Raw genomic sequence first — 25,264 nt, forward strand, 5'->3', positions numbered from 1 at the left:
AAATAACTTTTGTCAAGCCAATCAAGAAAAAGTGACAATTACAGAGCTCTTGTGTTTTTAGTGGAGTTATCACACCCTGCACGTCTGTGTCGACCTCTTCCACGCCTGTCAACTACGTTCTGACCGGGCTACTACTGTAACTAAGTAGCTAAATAGAGAACTTGGAAGAAGGCGTCCTCATCCTTCCTACATGTTCTAAATGATCAATTGCTTCTCCAACCACTTTTAACAAACAAAAAAAACATGAATGAGCAGACCTGAGTAGACCTTTTTGAATCACTGAACTAATCGATGATGTGGGCTGAGCTGTATAGACGTCTGAATCTTGGTTAAAAAAAAAAAAAACTAGCAACAACAAAACACTCCTGTGTATTAACTCTCCATACAAGTGGACACATCTTTAGGAGCTGTCTGCAGGCAGCACAGTTCATGGTAGTATAACAACAAGATGGTAAGGAAAGCACTGAGCCATTAACAAAGCATAATCATCATACTCTGTTATTGTGCAACATTGTGCTCCATTCATCAATGAGATACAACATACCCTTTCAGTATGTGCATGTTTAAGTGCCACATGTCTAAATGTGTATTGACATTGAGGGAACAATCATCTGTTGTGATGAATATAATCAATTAAGTTGACAATCTTTAAAACTACAATAATCAATAATTTAAAAATGAACAAATTTCATTCAACTCTGAGATACTACACAACTTGTGAATGTATCCACTTTGATTTTCCATCCTTTGACAGTGAGTCAATTTGTATTGTATATTGGATATTTACACAACTTGTAAATGTGTTCTTAAAGTTGCTATCTGAATAAACTTTCATATTTCATTTAAATGTTCACTTATTCTTTTGGATTTGGTTTTCAATAACTTCTTATCTTATCAATCATATTTCTAGCAGCACAAACTCTGATACTACCCTGTACACAACCTTTTTTAACACCACATCAATATTGTTGCATTCCCCCCAGAGAGTAAAAGTTTTTTCTTTAACTTGTGCTGTAAAGCGCTTTGAGTGGTCATCAAGACTAGAAAAGCACTGTATAAATACAGACCATTTTTACCATTTTACCAAAAAAAGAAAATATTCACATGGCCTTGATCCTCTTCTACAGAATTTTGTTAAAAATGGTTAACAAATACAAAAATGAGCAGTAGTGAGATAGCTTACTCCCATCATAGACCCTCTGGAAAGAAATGAACCCCAACAAAGCAGCAACCTAAAGACACATATGAGGAATGTAAACCATGTAAAGGAGTGTGCACAGTACCACTGAAGAAAGTCGTATGTGCAGTAGAGAATGACAGTAGAGTAACAGTTGTGGATGAGAAAGTCTTCAGGGCAGCGTGGAGGCAGCAAATGGGTCTAGATACCAGACGTGGGGCAGTAGACTGTGACGATGACGAGGTATATGAGTCTGCTGGACCCAGGAGCTCCTCATACACGCAAACCCACACCGTCACTCAGTCCATCTTCTCCTTGTGAACCAGTTTGGGGGCATCCACAAAGTCTGCGCCATTAAACAAGATGCTAGTGGCTGTAATGGCACTAGCAGCCCCCCAGAACATCACGTATGCCAGCGTTTCTGTCCATGTGTCACCTGGAAGATAAGCAGCAGTCATTTCCACTGGTTCTCAAAACGGCAGCAACTTTCAATTAAGCTCCTTATCTAAACCTTCTGTCGGATTTTCTCTGCACCATGGTTGTCCTCTCCTGACGGCTTCTCTTTTACATATTTCCTTGACCTTGTGACGTTTTCCATCAGAGTAAAGTTATAGTGCTTAGTGACTGAGATTATTTTGACTTTTCGACTGAAGCACTGCTATACACATGTAGGTGCAGACTAAAGCATCTTTTTAGGCTTCAAGCCTGTTTTCTTTTGTTTCACAACCATAACTACAGTGGATAAGTGTTGGGCTCTGCAGCTGACATAGAGCCGTACTGTGCTACAGATGGAGGACTGGAGCTTCTGCTGACATGCTGCCTTCAGTGTGGAGACACAGAACAACAGTTCACGGCGGCCACTCTTGTGCTGTTCCTCCCTGTAATAACTACTGCAGATCAACTAACCACATTCTGCTGAATGTCCACCTTTAGTTGTTGTTCCTTCTCACAGTCTGATAAATCAATGAAACAAAGTCTATACACATAAATAGACAAATACTGGTAAAACGTGTGAGAAAAAAGTGTACAAAAAGAGTGTACCATGCAGCACTTCTTACTCGTCTTTTAGTGGAGTCAGAAAGGATTTGATTTCCTTCACTGCAGCTGCCAGAGTTGAACCTGATTAAACTTCAACATGAAGTTGAGAAGTTCTCCTCTTTCCAGCCAGTTTGAGAATTATCACTTGTTTTAGCAGAGAGAAAAGGATGCTGCCTTTTTTTTCTGCTACTGTATGTTTATGCCTAGCGTCCACACTCAGCTCTCTTTTGGAAAAACTACAGGTCCCATTTAAAAAAAACGTCAGGGAAATAAACATGCCCACATTCGCATATGCATAATAATTAATAGTCACACAATATGCGTTTTGAAGTATGCTAGTATGGAAAGAGATTATATCTGAAACAAAGCTAAAATGCTCGTCTGGACAGAGAGGTGCCATATTATTAGACACTTTGGCGTTTATATGTGATTGGGTTAGTTTTTGTGTCATTTTTACAAGATTGTTTCAAGCATACTGAGCTAATATGTCACTGGAATTTCTAAGATGAAAAAAACCCCACTCACATTACATTCCTTGCCATTATCATCACAAATGTTCAGAACACTTTTTTTTTTAAGGAGCAGCATTGCAGCTCTTTACCCAACACAAATACAAATTTTACTTGATCAGCAGAGAGGAACCTACCAGCCATGAGAAGACATACGATGCACATGGAAAATGCAACCAGCATAATGATGGGCAGCTGCAAAAAAAAAAAAAAAAAAAATTAATTGGATTTAACTGCTGTTGCTGCTGACTTCAGAGATAATAGTGATGTACTGACCGTGAGGAACTTCCAGTCCTTCTGCACACGAAGGGGAGTGGGTCCATCTGACTCCTCGACAGCAAAGTTACCCAGAAACAGGTCAATGGAATCCTGAAAGCAGCCAGGTCACATTTTATATAAGTATATACATAAGTTTGATTAAAATATTGAACATGAAAAGTTACAAGAGGTAAAGTAATTACACGAGCAGTCTGATTGAAACAGTGGAGTTCTCTTCAGGAGTAATGCATCAACAAAGTGCTAAATATATATTTTTATTATATATTATGACAAATCATGTCATATACATCATACCTGTCTGAATCCATCAGAAAAGTTGTTTTTGTAGTAGCGGATCATGGAGTTCCAGCCATCCATCAGCAGCCCCCATCTTGTCCTCTTCCCTGTCCTGATGGAGAAATGACCTCGGATTAGACAGCAGATTATGATAACAACACTGCGGAGGGCCTCCAGAGTAGGGCACACGTTAGTCAGTTCATATTTGTTATGGGGTGTTAGCACACTGTACCTTGTGAAGTCTGTTTTCAAGGCTCCAGTTCCTGCGTACTGAACTGCGCAAGCATTGGCATTGTCAGCCCATGCTGGTTAGAGAGCGCACACACAGTGAACACGGTGAGAACACGCAGAGAGGTTACACTTTCTACTTAACACATGCTAACAGTCTGTTTAAGTCGACACAAGAACAAGAGTTACCATTCTTGTAGATCTTTTCAAACTCAGCCTGCTCTTCTATTTGCTGGCCCACATTCAGAACCCCCATTCTCTGTCAAAACACAGCCAGAATACATACAGTAATATGGTCAATAGTCAGGTTTCAAAAATGTTATATGCATTTAAACAGGTTATAGCAAACGAAATCTGCATGGTCCACCTAACTGCAAACATCCATTTGCTCAGTATGTTTCTTCAAAATGTTAAGCATCAAAGTGTCACTCCATGTACTGATGAATAAAAAAAACTGTGATGCTTCATATTTCTGAATGATTCACATGTCAATGGAGCTACATGTTGACATGATCAACATTGTCTAAACTTGAATAACAATTAGGTACTGTGAGGTACATATACAACTCATATATTAATGAATATATTCTGCCAGGAAGTGATGGCATGATGTCCACTCTTCTCTCTTTATTCATGAACTTCTGCTGAACATCCAAACAAAAGTAAAAGATTCTCACCTCAAAAACTGTAAGACTTGAGGACATGCAATTACCATTAAAACATTTACTGTTCTAAGAGGCTCAGCAGCAGTGGGATTCACAGTACCTGGAGCTGAGACTGCAGGGAGCGTCGAGCCAGCAGACTCTGGATGACATTGGTCCGGTCCAGGCAGTCCATACAGTTACTGCGGAAGACTCCTCTCTGCTGGGCCACAGTCTTCCCCTCAGAGCTCACCATGAAGTAACTACACACAGAAACAAATCTGAATCTCTATTACAATAAACAACACAATATTCCCCTAGAACTGTTACTGGTTAACCTACCTGTATTCATCTTGTGTCTCAGTGACAGCATTCACCAAGATCTGCAGACGGTCCCACCGCATGTGGCTGCACTCTTTGTGGAAGTCGAAGGCGATGTAACTGAGGACAGAGGAGACAATGTCCGACAGTGAGACTCTAAAAAAACTAAGTGAAATCAGGTTGGTTAAGCCCTCAAGTCCATCAGTTCAGAAATGGAAAGTAACTATACCCCGCCATGCTCACACAAGTTAGTTACGGAGTCCCACAAGGTTCTGTCCTTGGACCGATACTCTTCACCTTATATTAGCTCCCTTTAGGCAACATCATCAGAAAGCAACACATACACTTCCATTGTTACGCAGACGACACCAGGCTGTACATATCTATGAAGACTGATGAATCTAATCACTTGGTCCAACTTCAGGAATGTCTCAAGAACATCAAGGCCTGGATGACCCAAAACTTCTTACTTCTAAATTCAGACAAAACTGAGGTCATTGTAATTGGCCCTAAACATCTCAGAGAAGCACTGTCTGTCAGGTGAGTCCTGAACCATCCCTTAGTTATGCTGCTATAGATCTAGACTGCTGGGGGAACTCCCATCATGCACTGAACACTTCTCCCCTTCTCTCTGTCTCTCTACCCACCCCCAAAATGCATTCTTGAACTACGCATGATGCCATTTTCTGATTGGGACTTCTTCATGATATCACTTTGGCACATGACATATGATAGGAAATAATTCTGCTAATTATAACCATTCCAACCATATTTTTGTAAATCTTGACCTTTGATTGATCAGCCTCAAAAGTTAATAATCTGGAGATAAGCTTTCAAATAATAATCACACCAAGTTTGGTGAGTCTGTCTATGTGTTGTCAATTTTATTTACATGCGCGCGTGCACACATACACTCACACACATGCAGGCACACACACAAGCAGGGTAATAAGAGAGCAGAACAAAACCCAGGTATAGTGAGAGGTGCAGGGGAAAGAACGGATTACTGACCTCCTGCAGGTTTACTGTAACCAGGTGCAACTACAGTGCATGTGTTCTGAGTGACTGTGGACTCAGTGACCATAAAAACTAAAAAATGCATTGAGTGACACTTACTTGAGCATACCATTGTTCATGCCTGACACCATGTTGGCAAAGGCCTGTTCTAGTGGCTTCTCTGAGCCCTTCTGATTCACCTGCAAAAACAAGAAAACCCCAGTTGGCCAAACATGAGTCTTTCATATATTTGTTAATAAAGAAAGAGCTCAGAAAAGGGCCCTCACCAGGTTGAGAATGGTTTGCTTCCCATAGATGAGGAGCTGAGAGTCAAAATGCCTCTGGAAACCATCCATCTGTACAAAGGTTAAAGCGGTTAACATCCTATTTTCATATCTATCGCTATTCTAAAAAGACACAAGACACGTCCTCTTACGCGATTGGTTGCTTTGCTGATAATAGGTTTAGGCTTGTATTTGAGGTTTGGCCTCTGACTCCAGTAAAAGGGCATGGAACCTCGTGTCTGGGGATGAAAACATTTCCAGGTCACTTCTGAAATTGTGAGCTTCTCAAACTTAAGTGCTTTAACATCCGAGTTAAAAGTGGCACAGAGAGAAGGATCCATCATTATTATCACAGTATTCCAGCTGGACCAGCTGTATTACTTACCTGTACAAACGAAGCCTTTGCTCCCTCATACAAAACTATTTGCTCAGTCTCCACAAAGTTAGCAGCATGGCCTTCAGAGTCAATGCCTGTGAAAACAACAAGACACATTCATGAGCAGCACCAGTGGTGAGGTCGACAACGTTAGACCCTCTGCTACTCTAGAACAGAACAACATAAGCTCCTCGTGACTCACATGCTGCAAGGCACAACTATAAACTGTTATTCAACTATTACTGTTGAAAATGTGTTGGCTATTAGCTGCTTTACTAATCACACTGCTTGAGTCTAATGGTATGTAATGGTAAATTAATTTTATTTATAAAGCGCATTTGCAGTCTTATTGTACACTCCAAGTGCCTTATCACACACCATTCACACACTGCCAGCACAACTGGCAATTTGGGTTCAGTGTTCAGTCGACATGCAGACTGGAGGAGCTGGGAATCAAACAAACTACCTTCTGGTTAGTGACCGACCTGCTCAATATCCTGATCCAAAGCCGCTTGCCAGAGCTACAGCCAACCTTGGTTTGTCTCCACAGACAACAATGCAGCTTTTTTTTTAAATGCGTACCTCTTACGTAGTATCTGACACCTGCCCGGAAGCAGCTTCTTCTGGATATGAGGATCCACTCAAAGATCTTCCCGTTTATACGACATGGCTTCATGACAATGACTGGATCACAATGGTCAAGGAAAGGCTCAGTTCAGCATCTCATCAGATTCTCTCATCCGATCCTCTAACCTACTCTACCTTAATTTCATCTCATTTAATCTCATGTCATCTACAAATGACTCCAGACAGCTCATGCTGCATGAGAAAATTTGAATAAAATTGACATTCAGTGAAAAGGATACATCCATGGACAACAGGAAGTGCAAACCTATGAAGCTATGGGGAAATAGTGACACATATTGTAATTGAATAAAAGAAGTACAAAAACACTGCATGGCTGAAGAACAAATGGGCCACAGGTCACCTGTGACTTTTGTTACCTCTGGCTGTGCAGCCAGTTCTCTCAGCAGGTTCCCGTTCCACACAAACCTCTGGTCTGCCTAAAAACCACAACACACTATTTGTCATTCATACAAGCAAATGCATATGACAAAAATTTACAATAAGGTTGTGTACCTAATACATTTCAAAGCAACTTTAGATAATGCAGTTTAATGTTATCTTTAAATGTAATCTATATGTAAATAAGTGACTCAATTAAGTTAATGTTAATGTTGATATAAAAAAAAGACACTACTTTATGATCACGATTATTGTAAATAATGTATTATTAATTATTTATGACAAATCAATGACTCTGATTTATCAATGACTGGACAACTGTAAGGCAGAACCCTAACCCTCTCCAGTAGACTCATCTCCTGGAAGTCAGGGCTGGTGTTGGCCAGCCGTTGCAGAGTGTGTGTCAGGTCGTAGTCAGTGCAGAAGTAGAAGCCGTCTGTAGTCAGCACATTGTTAATCATCGACAGGAAGGTCTTATTCTCTTGAGACTGGAGGAGGAAAGAAAACAGACTTTCAGTGTGCAGGAAAATTCCTGATTATGCACTTTGCAGAGTGCAGGAAAATGCAAACTCATACATTGAACTTGTATGTGTAAGGGATTTATCTTTTCCAATCCAGATACCTCAGCTCTATCTTTGTATGTGCGGTGACTACCAGGCATAACATCTATCGCACACCACAGCTTATATTTATCAAACTCCCAAGATTTACACCAAAGTAAATATCGGCCCAGGCGTCGTATTGATCAAACTACTAAAGGCAAAATTTTGCTAAGATAATAACAAAAAATTCTGAAATCCATACCAGAGGCAGCATCCCTGCATTGGCTTCCAGTAAAGTAAAGCACTCTCTCCCAATAGAGCTCTGAGCTTCTTTGCCTCCTTTCTTTCTCAGGCTTTTGTGTGCCCCAAGTTGTTGTATTCACATTTCAGGACCATTTGACAGAGCAGGTGTAGTGTGAGAGGTAGCATTCATGCTAGATTTAGTCTTATACAGCAGTGACAGTTGTATCAGAGTGAGTTTTGTGCTTTTTTGAGGTTTGTATTTTTCTGCCAGGCTAATAGGATCTGACTGCTAAGCCAGTTAGCACAGAGAGTGAAGCCTGACATTTCACTGTTCACTCACTCCATCTGCTTTCTTACATTCCTGTCACTTGGTTAGCTATTTGCTTTGTCATGATACTACGAAAGAAAACCCACAAAAGAACAAACCCCACTAATTAACTACAATATACTACAGTATTATGGCCAGGCATACGGGAAAAAATTAGAAGAGAAAGATTTTTTCCATTTCCAGAAAATGGCCAATAAAATGTTAAGGACAAACTTCATCAAATCAAGAATAAAGTTGAATTGTCGAGAATAAACATAAAATTTGAAGATTTAAGTCAAACTTTTTAGAATCAAACTACCATCATTAGCAGACGTTATCAGACGAGACCTCTGGAGGAACTCCGGAGAATTGGGTCTGGAAGCAACTACAGTGTGGTAAATAGTATAAGGCCTTTGCAGAGATACCACAGATGCTTCAAAAGATGGAACAACATTTTATATTACTCTGATTTAATTCACCTTTGTTATTGGCATTTTGATTTTTTTCTCCACATTTCCACTTTATTCTCGAAATGCAAAGGGATTTGAATCAAACAGCTGAGATGCTTCTTTAATTAACATAACAAAATAGAAGGGGCCGCAGATTAATAAGGCACTGCCTGCTTCCCTGAAATCAGATAGCATAGTGTGCTACCAGACTGCAATGAATAATGATCCTGTACAGAAGATCTCAGTGAGAGAGAATAGATGTCTGAGAAACCCAAACGGGTTGTCTGAATTTATATTTAATTATTTTTAATGCATGATCTGTTGAGTGCATCGTGTTCTTTTAAACTTTGATTTACATTTTATGCATTAGCCTGGAGAAGCAATTTTAATTGTGTTTCGTACACCACAATGATAATAAAGGCTTTATATTATTCTAATATTTGAATTTCCAAACCACTCAGCAGTGTGATCATCTACTAGGCTAAGACAGAGTACCACAAACAATACTGACAGTCTATTATCAGGAAATCCATTATTGACATAAGTTGTACTGTGATTGCTGTTGGTCAAAAATATCATGTGAAAATAAGGTGACAAACTGTGGTAATGTAAATATATGCTGTGTGCATTAAATCCAGCTGAGGAGGCTAGCAAGCAGTACTTAACGTAGTTTTCAGACATGACCTGCAGAGGAACTCAAGAGAATTGGGTCCGGAATTTGACTGCAGTTTTCCTTTTTAAACATGAACAACACAGCAGGAGATTCTCCGCTCAGACGCGTTCACAACAGCAACAAATCCTCTGCAGGATTCAGATGAGGCATGATGCAGCACACAGAGGCAGGATGTAGGGTATTGTTATTATTCTGCTGCTGAGATCACGTTTTGTTTACAGCACATTGACACCGGCATCAACTCTTATCACCACAAACTCTCTTGACATTTTTGTCAGTGTCTTCTGGGTGTGTGGCATCGCTTTTTAATGCTGAGAAATTTGTTCTCTTTTTGTTTTGTTTGATTACATTTTCTGTATCTGTTGCATGTTAGACTTGCTCGCGGTAAATCCTGCAGCAGTGGAAGCTGTTAATACAAGTGCATTTTTCTACATTATCTTTACACTACAGCACTGAGTGCACAATCTTTCTGACCTGGATCTCAGAGAGGTGTAGCACTGTCTTCTTGTAAGAGATCACGTCAAAATCCACAGCCTTCCACACAGCATGGCCCAGGAGGCTGCCCACATTCCTCTTCCTGGTGATAACGATCAGGTACATCCCTGTGTGGTGAAAGTGGTCAGTCACAGCTTTTTTACTGTAACAGAATACTGTTCCACAGAGCATTGACAGCAGAGTATTGTATTACAAAGGAACCTACCTGCTACCAGGCGAATGGTTCCCATGATGCCACATATAGGCTTGGTGACTGCTGAGGGAGGGACATCCTTTTTACCTGTGAAAGCAGCAATGGGCTTAAAAACTTAGATGCTTTCTAAAAAAATAAGTGATATTCTAACTTTAATCTGGATTCTTAACACTTTTATGTGCCTCAACTATAAAAAAATAAGGCAACTTGATAAGACTAACAAGACAAAGACAATCAATTACCCATATGCATATAATGCAATCTATGGCACCTTGATAAGGATTCACTGATTATATGTTTAAGATAAGGTTTGAAATTGATCTATCGAAATATTTTGTCTTGGAAATAACTCAAATAACTCCTGAAGAACTGCCAGCATCATTTATTATCAATCTACAAATTCCAGAAGTTTGTCTGTCTGTGGCGTGCATACCTCAAAAACAATTCATCTTATAAGATTCACACTTGGCATGTGTATTGTTAAGGGCCCAAGGAAGTGTAATTTGGAATTTGGTGTGATATGGACATGCAATACGTTCAATACAAATACACTTTGAACAAAAAAGGCAACTAGCGTTCTGTTGCAGTGTGCAACAAACGTGAAATGGGTCATGACTATGGCAAAGATATCTCCTTTACATAACTTTAAATAAACAGGTGAATATCTCTTTGTTCAGCAGTCTTGGCTTCAGGGTTCTGCAGACTGAGTCCTGCAGCCAGTCTTCACTTGCCGCGGCTCAATTACTGCAGGTTACTTTTGCCATTTCAAAAAGAAGGCTGCAACCAGCATTACCACAACCCATTCAAAACAGGCAGTTTTAGAACAGACACTGCCATAGAGATACACAAAGACAGGATGAGGAAAAACCATGGCTGTGTAGCTGTAACTGAATGAACCATCCACATGCAATAAGAACCTTTGAAAGATACACTATATGGACAAAGGTATAAGGACACACCTCTTAATCATTCAATTCAGATGTTTCATTCAGTCCCATTGTCACAGATGTATAAAATCAAGAACCTAGCCATGCAGTCTGCCTTTACAAAAGATATATAATAGATTGCATGGTTCCTAGGAGCTCCCTGAATTTGGGTGTGGTACTGTAATAGGATGCCGTCAGTTCGTGAAATTTCTCTTAGATATTCCACGATCAACTGTGAGTGGTATTATTGAAAAGTGGAAGCATTTAGCAACAGAGCAGGTTCGCAGAGTGTTGAGGCACATAGTGGTTAAAAGTTGCCAACATTCTGCTGACTCAATGACTGCAGTGTTCCAAACCTCTTCTGGCATTAACATCAGCACCAAGACTGTGCACCAGGAGCTTCATGGCATGGGTTGCCACGGTCGAGCAGCTGCATGCAAGCCTTACACCAAGCACAATGCCAAGCATCAGATGGGGTGGTGTAAAGCCTGCTGCCACTGGACTCAGGAGCAGTGGAAATATGTTCTGGGGAGTGACGATTCACGCTTCTCTATCTGGCAGTCTGATGGACGAGTCTGGGTTTGCCAGGAGAACGTAACCTGCCTGACAGCATTGTAACAACTGTTAAATGGATTTAGAATGTGGTGTCATAAAAGCTCCTGTAGGTGTAACGTGTAGGTGTCCCAATACTTTTCGTCCATATAGCATACCAAAACATACCATAGTGCATCATTCCATGAAGTTTTGTGGAAACATGTTCAGTTGTTTTTGTATATTCATGCTTATAGATTAACAAGAAAACGGACGGGGGTGACAACATAACCTGCTTCTTACTGTTTAATGACTGTGTGTCAATGACATCACAAAGATTTTCTACCTGTAAGGGTCATCTCATTTGAAACCCTGTCGATTGCCAGCACAGCATCAGCCCCCTCATCACAGGCCTCAATGAAGAACTTCTCTGGAGTTGTGTGCCTGGGAAAGAAACAAAGAAAATGTTAAACATTTTTTTATTCAGGGGTAAATCTGCAGCTTGCAAATATTTATTCAGGCTCATAACGCATATGTATTGCTTGCTCACTTGCTCCAACACAAATGTGGTGAGAAGAAAAACATCAAATCAAATCGCAGGTTTGATGAACCTGACTGGGGGTTCAGTGTACTTCAATGGCAAAAACCTGTCACCAGATGTGAATCCAAATTAAGCGCCAGGTGAGTGTAAAGCATATGGTTGCAGTCTGACTCCATGCTAGCTATGGATGTGACCCCTGACCACCCTGTGGAGGTCGGTTTCCTTTGTGGGGGACAATGATTTTATTATATTACACCAAGCCTATGGTCATGTGGAACATCCCTGTGTTGTTGGGTTCATAACACTGTGTACTGTAATAACAGCAGCTACAGTAAAATCCCTGGTGTGCACGTTTGTTCAGGTTATCATCATACTCTCTCCCCATTTATCAATGACTGACAACCAAAATAGCCGGAATAGGAAAAGGCAAAAACAAGCAGAAAGTCTATTGTGAGAAACTGTTGATTATTAAATGAAAGCCTGGTATGGCAGTAGCTTTCCAATCAAACCACTTTATTGAATATTCAATTAGATCGACCAGAGATGGCAACATCTTGAGAAATACAACTTTAAATCCCTGCAGTAGAAAAAAGTGATCTCCTATTCAGCCTCAGTGAAGTTTGGAGCTCAGGGTGATGTAGTGAAACACTCAGCTGCTGTAGCAGTGACAAATCCATACAAACACTCTATTGTTGGCCTTAAGTAATCTAGACCAAACCAAACATGCCTGTGCTACACCGACACAAAGTAGTTTGAAAATAACAAAATTACACATGACCTTCACTTTGATGAATTTCAATAAATACATTAATAAATAAATAGTTGGAACGTTAGGAATCAGAGTGAAAATATAAATATTAGTAATGTACTTTTATAAATGACTTGAAACCTGGGTTTCAGAACTTGATACAAATGAATAGCAGCTTAAATCTGAGTGGTCATGAGATGACTAATACGATAGTGAACGTACTTATTATGAAATCATTCTTGTGCTTGTTTTTCTTAGCTAACTTTAAAAAGGGTCTCAAGCAGAGCTGTAACTCCAACACTAAGAAAAATACTGAGGTCATGTCATGCATTTTAATTCATATTCTATATGTTCATTAAACTATTATGGTATACCTGGGTACCTTGGGTAATAACACAATAGCGATAATTATTACAATATGATTTTCATCAATTGTGATATATAACCAAGTCCAATATATATTGATATAATGCTTTTCTATTGTTCAAGCACAGTGAGGATGTAAGACACAGTTTGAGATCCACTTCAGATTAGTAAAATGTTTTGCCGTTTATCAAGTGTTTGTCATTATCTGCCTACAAAGAAAACTTTACAACAACCGCCGTCACTAAAAGTGAGTCTTTAAATGTAAAAGAAATAACGTCACATTTATCAATGCCAAAATGTGAACACTTTTATCTCTTTAATTTTTAATGTTCATTAACACCTTCTTTTGCAGGGATCAGATTGAATGGATGTAAGACTCAGCCTCACTTAGCACAGGAAATTAGAGACGGTCGTGCCCACATAATTTTCAGAGTCCAGGCTCTATCACTCTATGGACAACTGCACTCCACGCTGACAGAACACAAGAGTGTGGTAAGACGAGGGGAGGATGATTCTGTTCTCAATTCTGCTTTTGTCCCTTTATCTAAAACGTGCAGTGTGTCATCTAAATGACTACCACCCTCTCCCACCCAGCCTGGACCCTCACAAATTTGCAACCAGAATCAACAGATCCACCCAGGATGCCATCTCCGCTGCCTCCACTCAGTCTTTAAATACCTTGAAAATAACACCTACATCAGAATGCTGTGTGGTGATTTCAACTCAGGGTTCAATACATACATCAAACTGATCACTTGACTACCCTACTCTGCAGTTGGATTTGGAATTTCCCCACAAAAAAGACCCCAGATAGGTCAGATTGGCAGTCACATCCTCCACTCCGGTGCTTGACACTAGAGCCTCTAAGGTTTGTACGATCAGCCCTCTCCTATCACGACTCTGTACCCATGACTCCTATCTCAGACATGGAAGGAACAACCTGAACAAAACCAAGAAGCTCAAAACAATTCTTTAACTAAAGTAAAAAATAAAAAAAATAAAATAAAAACACGAGAAGTGACATGAACCCCAGGGTCCTAGATGAATGTTGGGTGTTTGACCCATTCATCCACTATGACCTCCTCTATATGCTCACTCTGATATTTGCTACCCCACCTGACTGCCTACTACAACCATCCTGGTAGAAAGCCCTGAGCCAACCTGCCCTACACTCTACACTCCTTTAAAATCCACAGTAAATGAGGAACATTAATGATGGTCATGATCACACCAACACAGTACAGATGGTAGGAAACACTATTAGGTGTGAACAGTTAACATAATGGCAAAGCATTAACATGGGTGTGTCTGGTAAAGTACACAGAGCTCTGTCAACTTTCATCCAAGTTGTAGCCTGACTGCCTCTTGAGTCATGAGAGCCAGTGAACAGCTACCATACAGAGAGATGTGTGTCTTAATCCAACCGTCTTGGCTCCACCTCTGAATGGAATCTACAACAGAACTGGATGTGGATAATGGATGTGACATCTACCTACTAATTCCACAAATGTCTGTCTAACTCTCTGTCTGTCAAGCTGCTCAAAGACAGGCACTGAAATCCGGACAACCTCCAGACATTCTCCAGTGGGGCTGTATGTGAGAACACAGATGTCTGAGTGAAAGCCTCTGGACCTTCTCCATCCAGCTCCCCTAGTAAGAATTCAGAATATCCGAGCAGGGGATCACCGTGAGCGAGAGGGTGTGTTGATGACGTGTCTAACTGGTGACTCGACAGACGCATAACTGAAATAAACAGAAGAATACACATATCTCAGGATGAACAATCGGTGCCACACATGTAGAAGACAGCAACAAAGATGTCAAAAGAGCTCTTGGTGATCAGGGCTGACACTGCCGTCGGAAAGGATATAGTACATCCTGTTGTACCAGCCCGCACCTGAACACTCCAGAGATTTGTGTGTTGTGAGAATCTCCTGCTGCGTTGTTCACGTGTAAAAGACAAACTCCGGAGAAAGTCCAGACCAAATTCTGCGGACATCCTCCGGAGTTCATGTCTGAGAACTGCTTCTGTCTGTATGGATTTGGACATTCGGTACGTTCAATGTTGTTACAAATTTCAGTTCGATTTCATCAAAAACATTGACTATAAAATATTGGCTGCAGATAAATCAGGTGGTATGAATGGAGGGTTTCTTCACTGCACTCTGCAACAAAGACTGTTTAAGAGCTCTGCACACAGCGTCCAGCACGCAGACAATAAAACGTCTATTGTAGAAGTGTTACAAGAGGACTCACTAATGACAAGGAGCCACTCTGTACACTGGAGCACTAACACAGGCCAGGCAAACACAGGTCCATTTCAAACAGGCAGGTTTAGACAGCCACTGCGCTGGTTTATAAAAGCTTTTATATATATTCAATCTTACTGCCTCCCTGTTTGCACTGAACCCCCCCAAAACACACACTTCCTGTTCGTGTGTGTGTGTGTTTGTGTGTGTGTACACCATGACTGTGGTGTACACACTCTTCATAATGAATGAGTGTGGAGTGAAACTTGACTGCTTCTTGCTCTACCAGCCGAGCCTGTCAGCGAACTTCAGCCGCTGTGTCATCTGACCTGACGCCGCTCCTGGACCGCGGCTCCTCTTTCAACACGCACACGAGCGTCGCCTCTTCACTGCCCTTTAACGGACATGGACGTAGAGAGAGCGAACTGAAAAACAATGGAGATTAACGCTATTGCGTGTACTTACAAATTGTATCTTTCGTAGGCGGTCGCCATTTTCGCTCCGTTTACCTGACCTCAGTGACGACACTGTGGATGATGTGAGTGTTGCCAGATACAAGGGGTAGAACCCGGAGAGGGCGTAGCTCCTCATAAGTGCTTTTCCATTCCAGCCCGTAAGAACCTGGCATCCACGAAGTGCGCTGTGGTGGGTGGTACTTGTAGTTCTCTCGATGTCTCGCGGTTGCGTTGCCCGGCGTTTGCATGCAGTAAATACCAGAAATAAGATCTCTAATTTCTTTAAATCTCTACTGTATAGTATGAATTCATTTTTAGTAACTTTACACTGATTCAGAGATGATGCAGAGCAAATCAGAAACTTACTCATAAACAGTATAGCTATATATTTATATACAGAATATGCTCTTGTCATGGACGGGTACACGTTTGATTCAGGTATTTCAGTCATGCTACATATATAGTTTTCATTAATTACTAATAATTGCTAAGAATTATAGATAATAATCACCTTCTTTGGTCTACACAAACCACTCTTGTACTTGGCCCATGTATGTCATTCTAAATTGATACAAAATTCCCTCAAATAAAAACCTCTTGAACTCACATTTATCTTTGTCAAAAGTGTGCATATCAATTTAATTTATATGCCTTAAAGGTGTGTAACAACCATAGGTAACAACCATGCACAATATTATGAATGTCAAAAACCGGCAGTATTCAGGACACCTAAAGTAGGCGGAGCTGTTAAGGATCCGTCTATATATACCAAGGCTGGGCTCTGGTTCAGTCTTTCGTCCAGGCCACACAATCCTACAGGAGGTAGAAGGCCATCGTGAAGAAGTCCAAAAAACAACAAGAACTTAACTAAAGGTAAATATAACGACTAGTAATCGCTTCCTAATTTGCTTCTCAGGTTTGCGTAGTGAGAGGACGTAATAGAAGGGACTGCAGCGTCTTCAGTGGTTTCTCTGTGCTCGACACGTGGTGTGGCGTGGCCTAAACTCTGATCTGTGTTCCCCTGTAGGCCATAAGATGCACCGCCACTCTGAGTCAGCTCAGCCCATGACTGAGTGTCTAAGGAGATTATGCAGCACCACTTGCAGGGACACATAAAGTAAGTGCTTATCATAGCGGTTAAGAGAAAGTTTGAGACGATGGAACCTAAAGTGCATGGCTTTTAATGTGATGCATTTAGAAACAGTCATAAAGGTCCAGTGTGTAAGATTTAGGTGAAGGGAGTTATCAGAAATTGAATATAATACTAGTGATGTTTCACTAGTATTTCATCTAAATTGTACAATTGTTTTTGTTTTGTTTTTATTTACCCCAGAATGGGCCCCATATATTTAAATGCTTGATATTACCATTAGGAGCAGGTCCTCTACGGGGGCTGCAATGTTGAAGTCTACCACAGGTTCTTTCATGTTTGGGGGGGGTGAGGGGTATTCAGCTGCAACATGCAACTTCACCACTAGATATCACTAAATTCTACACACTGAACCTTGTGGCAGGATGTCAGGAACAGTTATGTAACTATCTTTGAACACCATCTGCCTAGTTATAAGTAATATTAATGACAATGAAGCACTGTTGCAAAATGACCACAGCACCAATTGATGAATTTGGATATAGTATCTGTAACAAAGTAAATGACTGGTGGTGGTGCTTTGAGTGGTCATCAACACTAAATACAGACATTTATCATTCCATATGATATAAATGAAACTGAATTTGACAATGTGCAGGTTTTAGAAGATAAAGTCTGACACTGAAAGGAAGCATATTCACCATGCTTGACTGATTAGTGGAAATGCCCCACTCTGCTGTTTCAGGATGAAGAATGATGGCGCCAGACGTCGACTGGGGCTCCTCAGAGCTCTGAGAGGAACAGCTTTGTTCTCTTGACTCAGACCTGTGTTCTTCTTTGGGTCAAGAGTTAAGTCTGTGGCCATGAACTGATGGTGAGTGTCTTGGACACCATGTAGCCACTATATGCTGTAAAAACCAATATGCAAATGATGATCCACTAGACTAGAGTCTCTGATATACCATGAAGCTACTTCACAGTGCACTGAGCATGCATATAGCACTTCTTTATACTGATGCCAAGATCACAACTGGTTCTAATACTATTCTCTGTTGTCATCAGGTGTTTGAGGGTGACTAGATGGCATCTCCTTTAGGTAAGTGTGGGATCTGAAAGCCTCTTCTCGGCTCCTTTATGTGGGATGATGATATCATAGACTAGAGTCTCTGAGAAAGCTTGAAGATATTTCACAGTGCACTGACCACATAACCACCGCAGCAGTCTGATGTTTCAACCCATTTACTGCAGATTTCATATTACTGGTATTTTTGAGGCATTTTCATTGCAGACACCATTCAAAGTTAGTCATTTTGATTGTCCTCTTACTAATAAAGCTGCATAAGGTCTGATGGCGTTAGTTTGTACTGCATCACATTGACAGTAAGGGTAGACTATTGCTCAACTCAAATGTTAGTCTCATCCAAATATAAATAAACATTCTTCCTTGCCATTAAAAAAAAAAAAACAGACCAGTTAAATTTATATGGTGAAATTTGCCAATGGGTGCAGCACGAGTTCTTTATACATAATCCACATTTGGTAAATCGCACTGAGGTGTTGAAGACATTAAAATCTCACGTGGAAACTTGTACACCAGTTATCAGGACCTTACAGAAGTTCATATTGACATTTTTCTATAGTAGGATAACTGGCTTTTTTCAAAGTTCACTATGACTGCAGTAATCGGGTTAAAACAGTCAAACTTGTTGTGTGGAAGATGAAGTTGCTCTTGTTGCATGTGAATTTACTCTATATTTTTTTATTAATTTCTTCTAGCTCATCCTCCAACACTGAGGAGTTGAAGTGCCAGTTGTGCAGCTGTAAGTACCAATCTGTCAAAGTAAAGCCCCATTAGTTTGTCGATGATGATTCGCATTTCGGTTCGACTGATGTTAACTGAAGCTTACTCGCAGCGCACTGAGGCACATTTGGGCTCTGGACTTCTGTTGAATGTTTGCAAGCCATTACAGTGGTGAAATGTCTGATTTCTGTCTTGCCAGGTATAACTGAGGCAACTCAAGCTAGATGACACCCCGGCACAAACACTGGACCAGGTTGGTGTTTATGGCAAAGTGTCGCAGACGGCAAGGCTGGTTCCCCAGAAGAGTGTTGTGAAATATTAATCGTACGATTTCATTTCACCCCCACAGGCAGTTGAAACTGCTACCACGTGTCAGCGCTGGTCGACATAAGGTCATCTGGGAAATGGAGCAGTCTTGCCTGTTTAAAAGATGCACTCCCATCACAGCATCTAAATGAGTCTGAAACAAGCCTGTCAGTGGGAGGTGTCCTGTATTGCATACACATGGCTTGTACTCAGCTGCTATAATGGTTTTAACTGTTGACATGCAGATGAATTTCATGAAAATTAAAATAAAATTATTGATAACAGACTTGTTTTGTTTTCCTTGAATGAATCACCAGACACTAAATGCAATTTTGACATGATGGTGCTATGGCTTAATGTGGGAGGTGCCTACTCAAGTATTATGTCGCAGATTATGATCTTAAGACTGCTCCTGTATTTACCAAGCAGCATAATGGTGCTTGCTAATGCCAATAAGTAGGTATTGTAATGGGCCCATGGTGTCTAATGATGATGGATACCAAGTAAACATTAAGTGCAGACATAAGGTTTGCTGAATGTTCTGGAGCTTATCTGCAGAAACTTTTTTTAAATTTTTTTTTTTTAACCAAATCTAAGCTGGTACAGTTGAATGGCTTTGACTTCAGTAAGTAGTTAAAAGTATACACTTAGGTGTGGCTGCTACTTGATGGTATTTTTCCAAAAGCATAGCAGTGGTGGTTGTGGATTATAAGATTTCTTTGACACAATCTGCCTTCACAAATACTTGTAACGGCAATGCCACAATTCTCAGACATTTTCTTTTGTATTAATACCTTAAACATTGATGCACTCCAATTATGTTCGACATTATTTCCTCATGAATGTAAATGTTTTGTTGACATGGTGTTTCACAAAGGGAGAGGGATCTTTTACACGTGTCTCAGATTTCAACGTTCTTTCCCCTAGTTTTAAAAAAAAAAAAAAAACTTTTTCCTTACTCGTGCTGAGGGTCACGGGCAGAGGGTGTTGCACATTGTTACTCCCTGTGAGACCAATTGTAATGGTGATTTTTGAATATGGGTTACACAAATAAAATTGAGTAAGCCATGATTTCAGAGAGGTATGTGTTAAGTATATAAAGACATTGCGTGTGTTCTGTAAGTGCTTGAATCAAGGCAGCTGAGCCTCAGGTCACATCTCCACTCTTGAAATGGTTGAAACACTGGCAGCTGTTGAGATACGTTTGGTGTGAACAGGATAATTGCAGTGTAAGATTATTTTGAAGGCCGAAACCAAACCGGTAGTTCGTCTCTGTAGTTGGGGAAACGTTTCAGGAGCCTGTGCTCCGCTGGGTGACTGTGTCAGTTAAAGTATCTGTTGGAACTCTGAGTGGAAGCTCACTTTACTTTGTGCTCCAAACACGCTGGTGTGTTTACAGCAGGATCCGGAAGTCGAGGAACTTGTTCTGCGTGTCGAGTTATTGATGCTAACAAGAACGCTAGCTGCGGTCTGTAAGACGAACAATGGCTAACATCGCCAAAAGGTGAGTTTTTAACAATTGTCCGGTTTGTCATCGTACTCTAGAGACACGGAAAACTTAAACCATGTCGAGTAAGCTGCTAACCAGTTAAACTTAATAGTAAAAGCCCAGTGGTTAGGTAAGACAATGAAGATGCGAGTAACAGTGGCTAACTCGTTGTGTTGACGTGGAGGACGAAGTACAAATTGACGCTGCTCAGCTGAACTGTACGTGTCTTCTGTTTTGTTTCCAGTATGAGGACTGAAGCGGCTTGTTTCTGGAGACGAAGACTCTGAAGCAGTAACGTTAATGTCCGTGTGCAGTCGTCGTGAAGCTGGAGACTCGGTCAGTTCAACCGACCAGACCTGCTTAGTGAGCATATCCGTAATGTGGAGGTATTGAAACAAATGTTGCCAGGTGAAACCAAATACATGTGGACAAGTTAATTCATCTACAAACGCTGTGATGTCAGCTAGGCCATTGTAAGTAATGGAGACGGTCACCTCTTCTGTCTGTTGAACTGGCCTCACACACCCTCAGGTGTGTCCCTGGCCCGAGGACTTTGTGAACAAGTAGAACAACTTCCTAGCTGCATTGGCAGTGCATGCATCATTTTCCTATGTGCTCACAGAACCGTGCAGTCCCTGACACAAGAAGAGCAGAGAACTGAGCAGCTGCAGGCTTTTCTACAACTCCAACAAGCTCACTGAGAAAGGATGACAGCTGTGGTGGGTAGAGCACTGGGCTGGGTGTGCTCATGGGGCAGAAGTGCCGCATCAGACAATACCTCAGCGGTAGTAGCCAAGGGCCAGAAGCATGGCTGGGGCAGCCAGAGCCACAGGGGGTGGACCTCTTGGCTCTGGGATGGGTGGAGACGTCAAAGTGCTCCAGTAGAGGAGTACTGGGAGGCCCAGGAGAGGGTTCCGACCTTGGAAATGGAAGATCTCTATGCAGGGAAGCAGAAGACTGTGGTAGATTCGGGACAAGTTTCTAGATGGTGGTATAAATATCTCCCAACTTACATTTTGTGGCCAAGAAAATCAGAGCCAAGCACACTAAGCCAAAGGAAACATGATGGTCTGAGTCGAGGTGCATGGGATCATGATGTTGATGGGGACTTTTCCGACTACATAACACCACCTCCGTCTCCTACACCTCCTTCCTCTCGGTTGACATCACCTTTCCGACTCTTTGCGGACAGCTGGAAGGTGGAAATCCTACCGGAGCACTACGAGATCTGTTTCAACTTCCTCCGCCACTTGTTTGACCTCTTAGTCGTTGGCTTCCTGTGGACTGTGTCTCCTCCCACAAAGCTGATCCTGGAGGTGTTGGGAGTCCAGGGAGCACTGCGGCTCTGGTTTCATGGTATGGCCATGTTTTTTGTCTCCACAGTTGGAATGGCAGGATTACTCTGGTTGATCCAGGAGTATCTCTACCAGTTTGCTTTGATCTATGGCATCATACAGGCAGTGGTGATCTCTGTCAGTGTTGGACAGAGTGTGATAACCGGCGTGGACGGAGAAGAAGAAGATGAAAAGGAGGAGGAGGGAAAGGAGACTAATGAAATGACAGATTGTAAGAAGCATACAGAAAAACTTGTGTCCGTTGAGGACAAGGTGAAGACAAGTTAAACTCATGGTAAGCCCTTTCATTCCCCTGATGTGATTTTTAAAGGTTACATTTTACCACTTGATAAATGTCACTAAGATTTGTATTATCTCTTGAGTGATTGAAATTGTGATTTGTTTTAATGACTGCATGGACTGAAGTAACAGCACAAAACAAAAGTTTAAGAGCACAATGAAGCTGGATGAGACCCCAGTTAAGGGCTGCAGACCTATGGGCTCAAATTAGTGTCAGTCATAGTTTTAGCTTGTAAAGTGATGTGCACTTCCACACGTACATATACACAGGTTATCCTTTGCAGGTCAAATGGGGGCTGGATTAAATCCCAGGAGACATTGGGCAAGATAAATGTGCATTAGATTCAAGTACATGTGTAGAATTTATTAAAAAACAACAACATTAACTGTTAAATTAGTGGTGAGATCGCAGAGAGACACTGGAAAAAATGAGTGCTCTTGTAAACATCGGTTAACAGATACAATAGAAAGCTCTGTGGGGACTTTTAGTCACAGTTTTATTTTTTACACAGTTGACAAAAGCACTTCTTTTCTTCACACATACAAACTTGAATTGCAGATTATTTATTACAGGTTTTAAAAAAGATTAGCCTACAATTACAAACTTTGGAACCTTACCAGCTCGAAATCTCTCTGACCCAGATTCAAGCCCATGTAGCGCTTTCATCATGGGCAGTTGTAGTGAGAGAGACTTTGTGTTCACAGAGGCCATAATACATGTTTGAATTATATACTTTATCAACTTTGATTATGTATGTTAAGTGTGTCTCTCCACTAAGGATTCAACGACAATTTGTATTCGTTTTTTGATAGGGTTTCTGTAATTGATTAATTCCAGCTTATCAACTTGCTTTTTTGTTTTAATGTATTTTTGACTATTTGTGGAATGTTGTCAAGTACATTTAATCAATCACTCGCTCTAAGTGCTACATACCTTATTCCATAACATCAATCTGAGAGATATACTTATTGCAGATTGGGTAATAATTCCACCAAATATATTGAACTTGTTACTAAGCTGTCTGACTGTCTTGACCTGTCAGGGTCGTTCAACTGTTTATTAAGAGTTGTGTCTTTTTTACAGACGCTGAGTTGCTGTCTATTCAGCTGTAATAGACCTGGTCCGGGTGTTTGACATCACAGCAGTTGGACTACACACGGACTGATTCACTTCACTACCGGGTTCTGCAGTGACTTGCTAACTGTATTGCACATTCATTGCAAAGTCATCAAATTTGAACTTATGTCACTTTATGTTCAAAGCTATTGGTCTGAATTTTATACATGTCTGTCCTCATGTGATAACATTGTAATCCTAGAATGTTGACATTGAAAGCCATAGAAAGGTTTAATATCTCTTTAAGTATTTTACTACTATAATGACATTCAGTAATAAGTGGGTCCATGAATGTTCAAGAAATCCTTGCTAAAAGAAAGATTTCCTGTATTAAGGGAATACTGCAGTTTACCCTGTGTACTACCTGTGCTGTGGGGATAATTAAGTTTTGATACAATATAAGACAATCACCTGATTTAGGACCTTTGATGCATTCTGGGTGAGAGAAGATGATCAGATTTGAACCAATGAAATGACTCTGAGGTCAGGTCAGAAGACTACGAAATGTTCCCTGAGTGAACAGAATTGTAACATCACCACAGCAAACAGGGGAACTGCTCCCACACAGACATGCTGTCTGCTCTGCTTAGACTCCTGTGCTCACGTTCTGTGTGGTGAAATGTAGATCAATTCTTAATCAACAGTGAGTGAATTTGGAATCACGAGGTTCTATTCAATATGAGTTCCATTTTAGCAACAGACTAGTATCCATTGGTTCTGAAGCTTGAAGTGAAGCTTTTGTCATTTAAGGTACAGTCACATTAGTCATCTGTCCCTGCAAATATTCCACCCCACTTTCATTTCCGTCAAACTAAAGCTTGTATAACACATTTCAAAATGCACATGTTGACTTGCTTGAGTGTGTCGTTTGCTCATCCTTGATCTGTGAATTCATACAGTGTTCTGCTAGAAGGAGAATACGTTATTCTAACACTACATCATCACCTAGTTTTGTATGATTCACCTTTTGGACTACAAACTGTAATATCCCTCTGACACAGTTCACATTCTGTTTTCAGTCTGCTTGATATTTATTAACCACATCAGACCTGTGAGAGCACATTACAGGGTTGTTATGTCGAACAGAGGGCTGATGTAAATGTACCAGGAGGATGGATGAACAAGTAGCAACCACCACTACTGACCTGCATGCTCAGACATGTCAGTCAAGCACACACACACAAGATGATACTTTATTAAAGCCATAAGATCTCTTTTGCTCAGCATTGACCTCAAATTTTGGTCTTACAAATAAAATGAATGAGTATCTTAAGACGGACACATTAGATGAAATTCAGTGTTTGTTTTTTTTTAAATAACAGCCATGGAGGAATTGGCTCCAGTGCTCAGCTTTGACAGTTGCAGTTTGTTCATTTCCACTGGTCAAACTGTTTTGTACTATATATATTTTGACACATTGAATTTAAGAAGACTATGACAGCCCTGTGTGACCTGTGGAAAAACATAACCACATACACTATGTTTCACACCACAGTGAGAATCTATTTATCTAATTCTTCTCAAGAACATAACACTATTAATGTTGCTTGTTGTAGGAGGAACACTATCTGCGTAGAGATTGTAAGTATGGACATACAATACCAGCAGCACATATTCATGTGTTCTCTGTATACACTTGTAATTGCCTTATGACATTTTCTGTGCAGTGATATTGTTTGTGTGAAACACTGAGAATGTAATGCTATAAGTTGTTTTCTTGTCATGCTTTCAATTCAAAGGCATAACAATGTAGAGCCCAGCAGTGTAATATGGTTTAACTGCACAGATGCATGTTTTGCACACAACACTCCTGTTGTATGCAACTTCATTTGACTTTCATCAGATATTCTTTCTATAGCATGCACCGTTATTGGTTACCATTATAACAGCCTGTGGTTGACAATATTGAAATGAACATTTCATGTGATTGAAAGGTGATTGTTCATTTGTGTGCACAG

General features: G+C 40.7%; 2 protein-coding genes, 1 long non-coding RNA gene and 1 other non-coding gene across 9 annotated transcripts; 3 read left to right on the forward strand and 1 right to left on the reverse strand.

The window, feature by feature from the left end:
• Positions 1 to 546: 546 nt before the first annotated feature.
• On the reverse strand, positions 547 to 16,037 carry sacm1la (SAC1 like phosphatidylinositide phosphatase a). Its single transcript, XM_034601184.1, has 20 exons — positions 15,880 to 16,037; positions 11,857 to 11,954; positions 10,066 to 10,140; positions 9,840 to 9,967; positions 7,490 to 7,639; positions 7,130 to 7,189; positions 6,992 to 7,025; positions 6,708 to 6,809; positions 6,135 to 6,220; positions 5,902 to 5,988; positions 5,753 to 5,821; positions 5,586 to 5,665; positions 4,491 to 4,589; positions 4,273 to 4,411; positions 3,697 to 3,766; positions 3,512 to 3,584; positions 3,298 to 3,391; positions 3,001 to 3,093; positions 2,862 to 2,919; positions 547 to 1,613 (listed from the first exon to the last, which is right to left on the reverse strand). Exons 1-20 carry the CDS (start codon positions 15,906 to 15,908, stop codon positions 1,477 to 1,479), a joined length of 1,761 nt encoding a protein of 586 aa, XP_034457075.1. The 5' UTR covers positions 15,909 to 16,037; the 3' UTR covers positions 547 to 1,476.
• A 585-nt stretch (positions 16,038 to 16,622) lies between these two features.
• Positions 16,623 to 19,348, forward strand: LOC117771154. Its single transcript, XR_004615514.1, has 7 exons — positions 16,623 to 16,742; positions 16,897 to 16,986; positions 17,705 to 17,833; positions 18,022 to 18,055; positions 18,736 to 18,779; positions 18,960 to 19,019; positions 19,114 to 19,348. It is a non-coding gene; the product is annotated as an uncharacterized LOC117771154 (long non-coding RNA).
• LOC117771194 lies at positions 18,097 to 18,163 on the forward strand. Its single transcript, XR_004615545.1, has one exon. It is a non-coding gene; the product is annotated as a small nucleolar RNA SNORD52 (small nucleolar RNA).
• Positions 19,349 to 20,249: 901 nt separating the features above from the next.
• c11h6orf47 (chromosome 11 C6orf47 homolog) lies at positions 20,250 to 24,139 on the forward strand. Of its 6 annotated transcripts, none has more exons than XM_034601224.1 (4): positions 20,250 to 20,570; positions 20,800 to 21,086; positions 21,178 to 22,184; positions 23,255 to 24,139. In XM_034601224.1, exon 3 carries the CDS (start codon positions 21,263 to 21,265, stop codon positions 22,175 to 22,177), a length of 915 nt encoding a protein of 304 aa, XP_034457115.1. In that variant the 5' UTR covers positions 20,250 to 20,570; positions 20,800 to 21,086; positions 21,178 to 21,262; the 3' UTR covers positions 22,178 to 22,184; positions 23,255 to 24,139. The 6 variants fall into 6 exon arrangements, with proteins under 6 accessions (XP_034457115.1, XP_034457112.1, XP_034457116.1 ...); XM_034601221.1 differs by having other exon boundaries at positions 20,255 to 20,570; positions 23,274 to 24,139; XM_034601225.1 differs by having other exon boundaries at positions 20,255 to 20,570; positions 20,800 to 20,857; positions 23,274 to 24,139.
• The last annotated feature ends 1,125 nt before the right edge of the window (positions 24,140 to 25,264 follow it).

This window comes from Hippoglossus hippoglossus, chromosome 11, assembly GCF_009819705.1.
Source record: "Hippoglossus hippoglossus isolate fHipHip1 chromosome 11, fHipHip1.pri, whole genome shotgun sequence".
In the NCBI taxonomy this organism is placed as follows: domain Eukaryota; kingdom Metazoa; phylum Chordata; class Actinopteri; order Pleuronectiformes; family Pleuronectidae; genus Hippoglossus; species Hippoglossus hippoglossus.

Bases quoted from the DNA above. Each gene is read 5' to 3' on its own strand.
- c11h6orf47 (XM_034601224.1), top strand. From the start codon at position 21,263: ATGACAGCTGTGGTGGGTAGAGCACTGGGCTGGGTGTGCTCATGGGGC.
- sacm1la (XM_034601184.1), bottom strand. From the start codon at position 15,908: ATGGCGACCGCCTACGAAAGATACAATTT. The intron at 5,822-5,901 runs GTAAGAGGACGT...ACCTTTGTACAG, and splicing joins TCAGCAAAGCAACCAATCGC to ATGGATGGTTTCCAGAGGCA. The intron at 2,920-3,000 runs GTCAGTACATCA...TTTTTTTTGCAG, and splicing joins AGGACTGGAAGTTCCTCACG to CTGCCCATCATTATGCTGGT.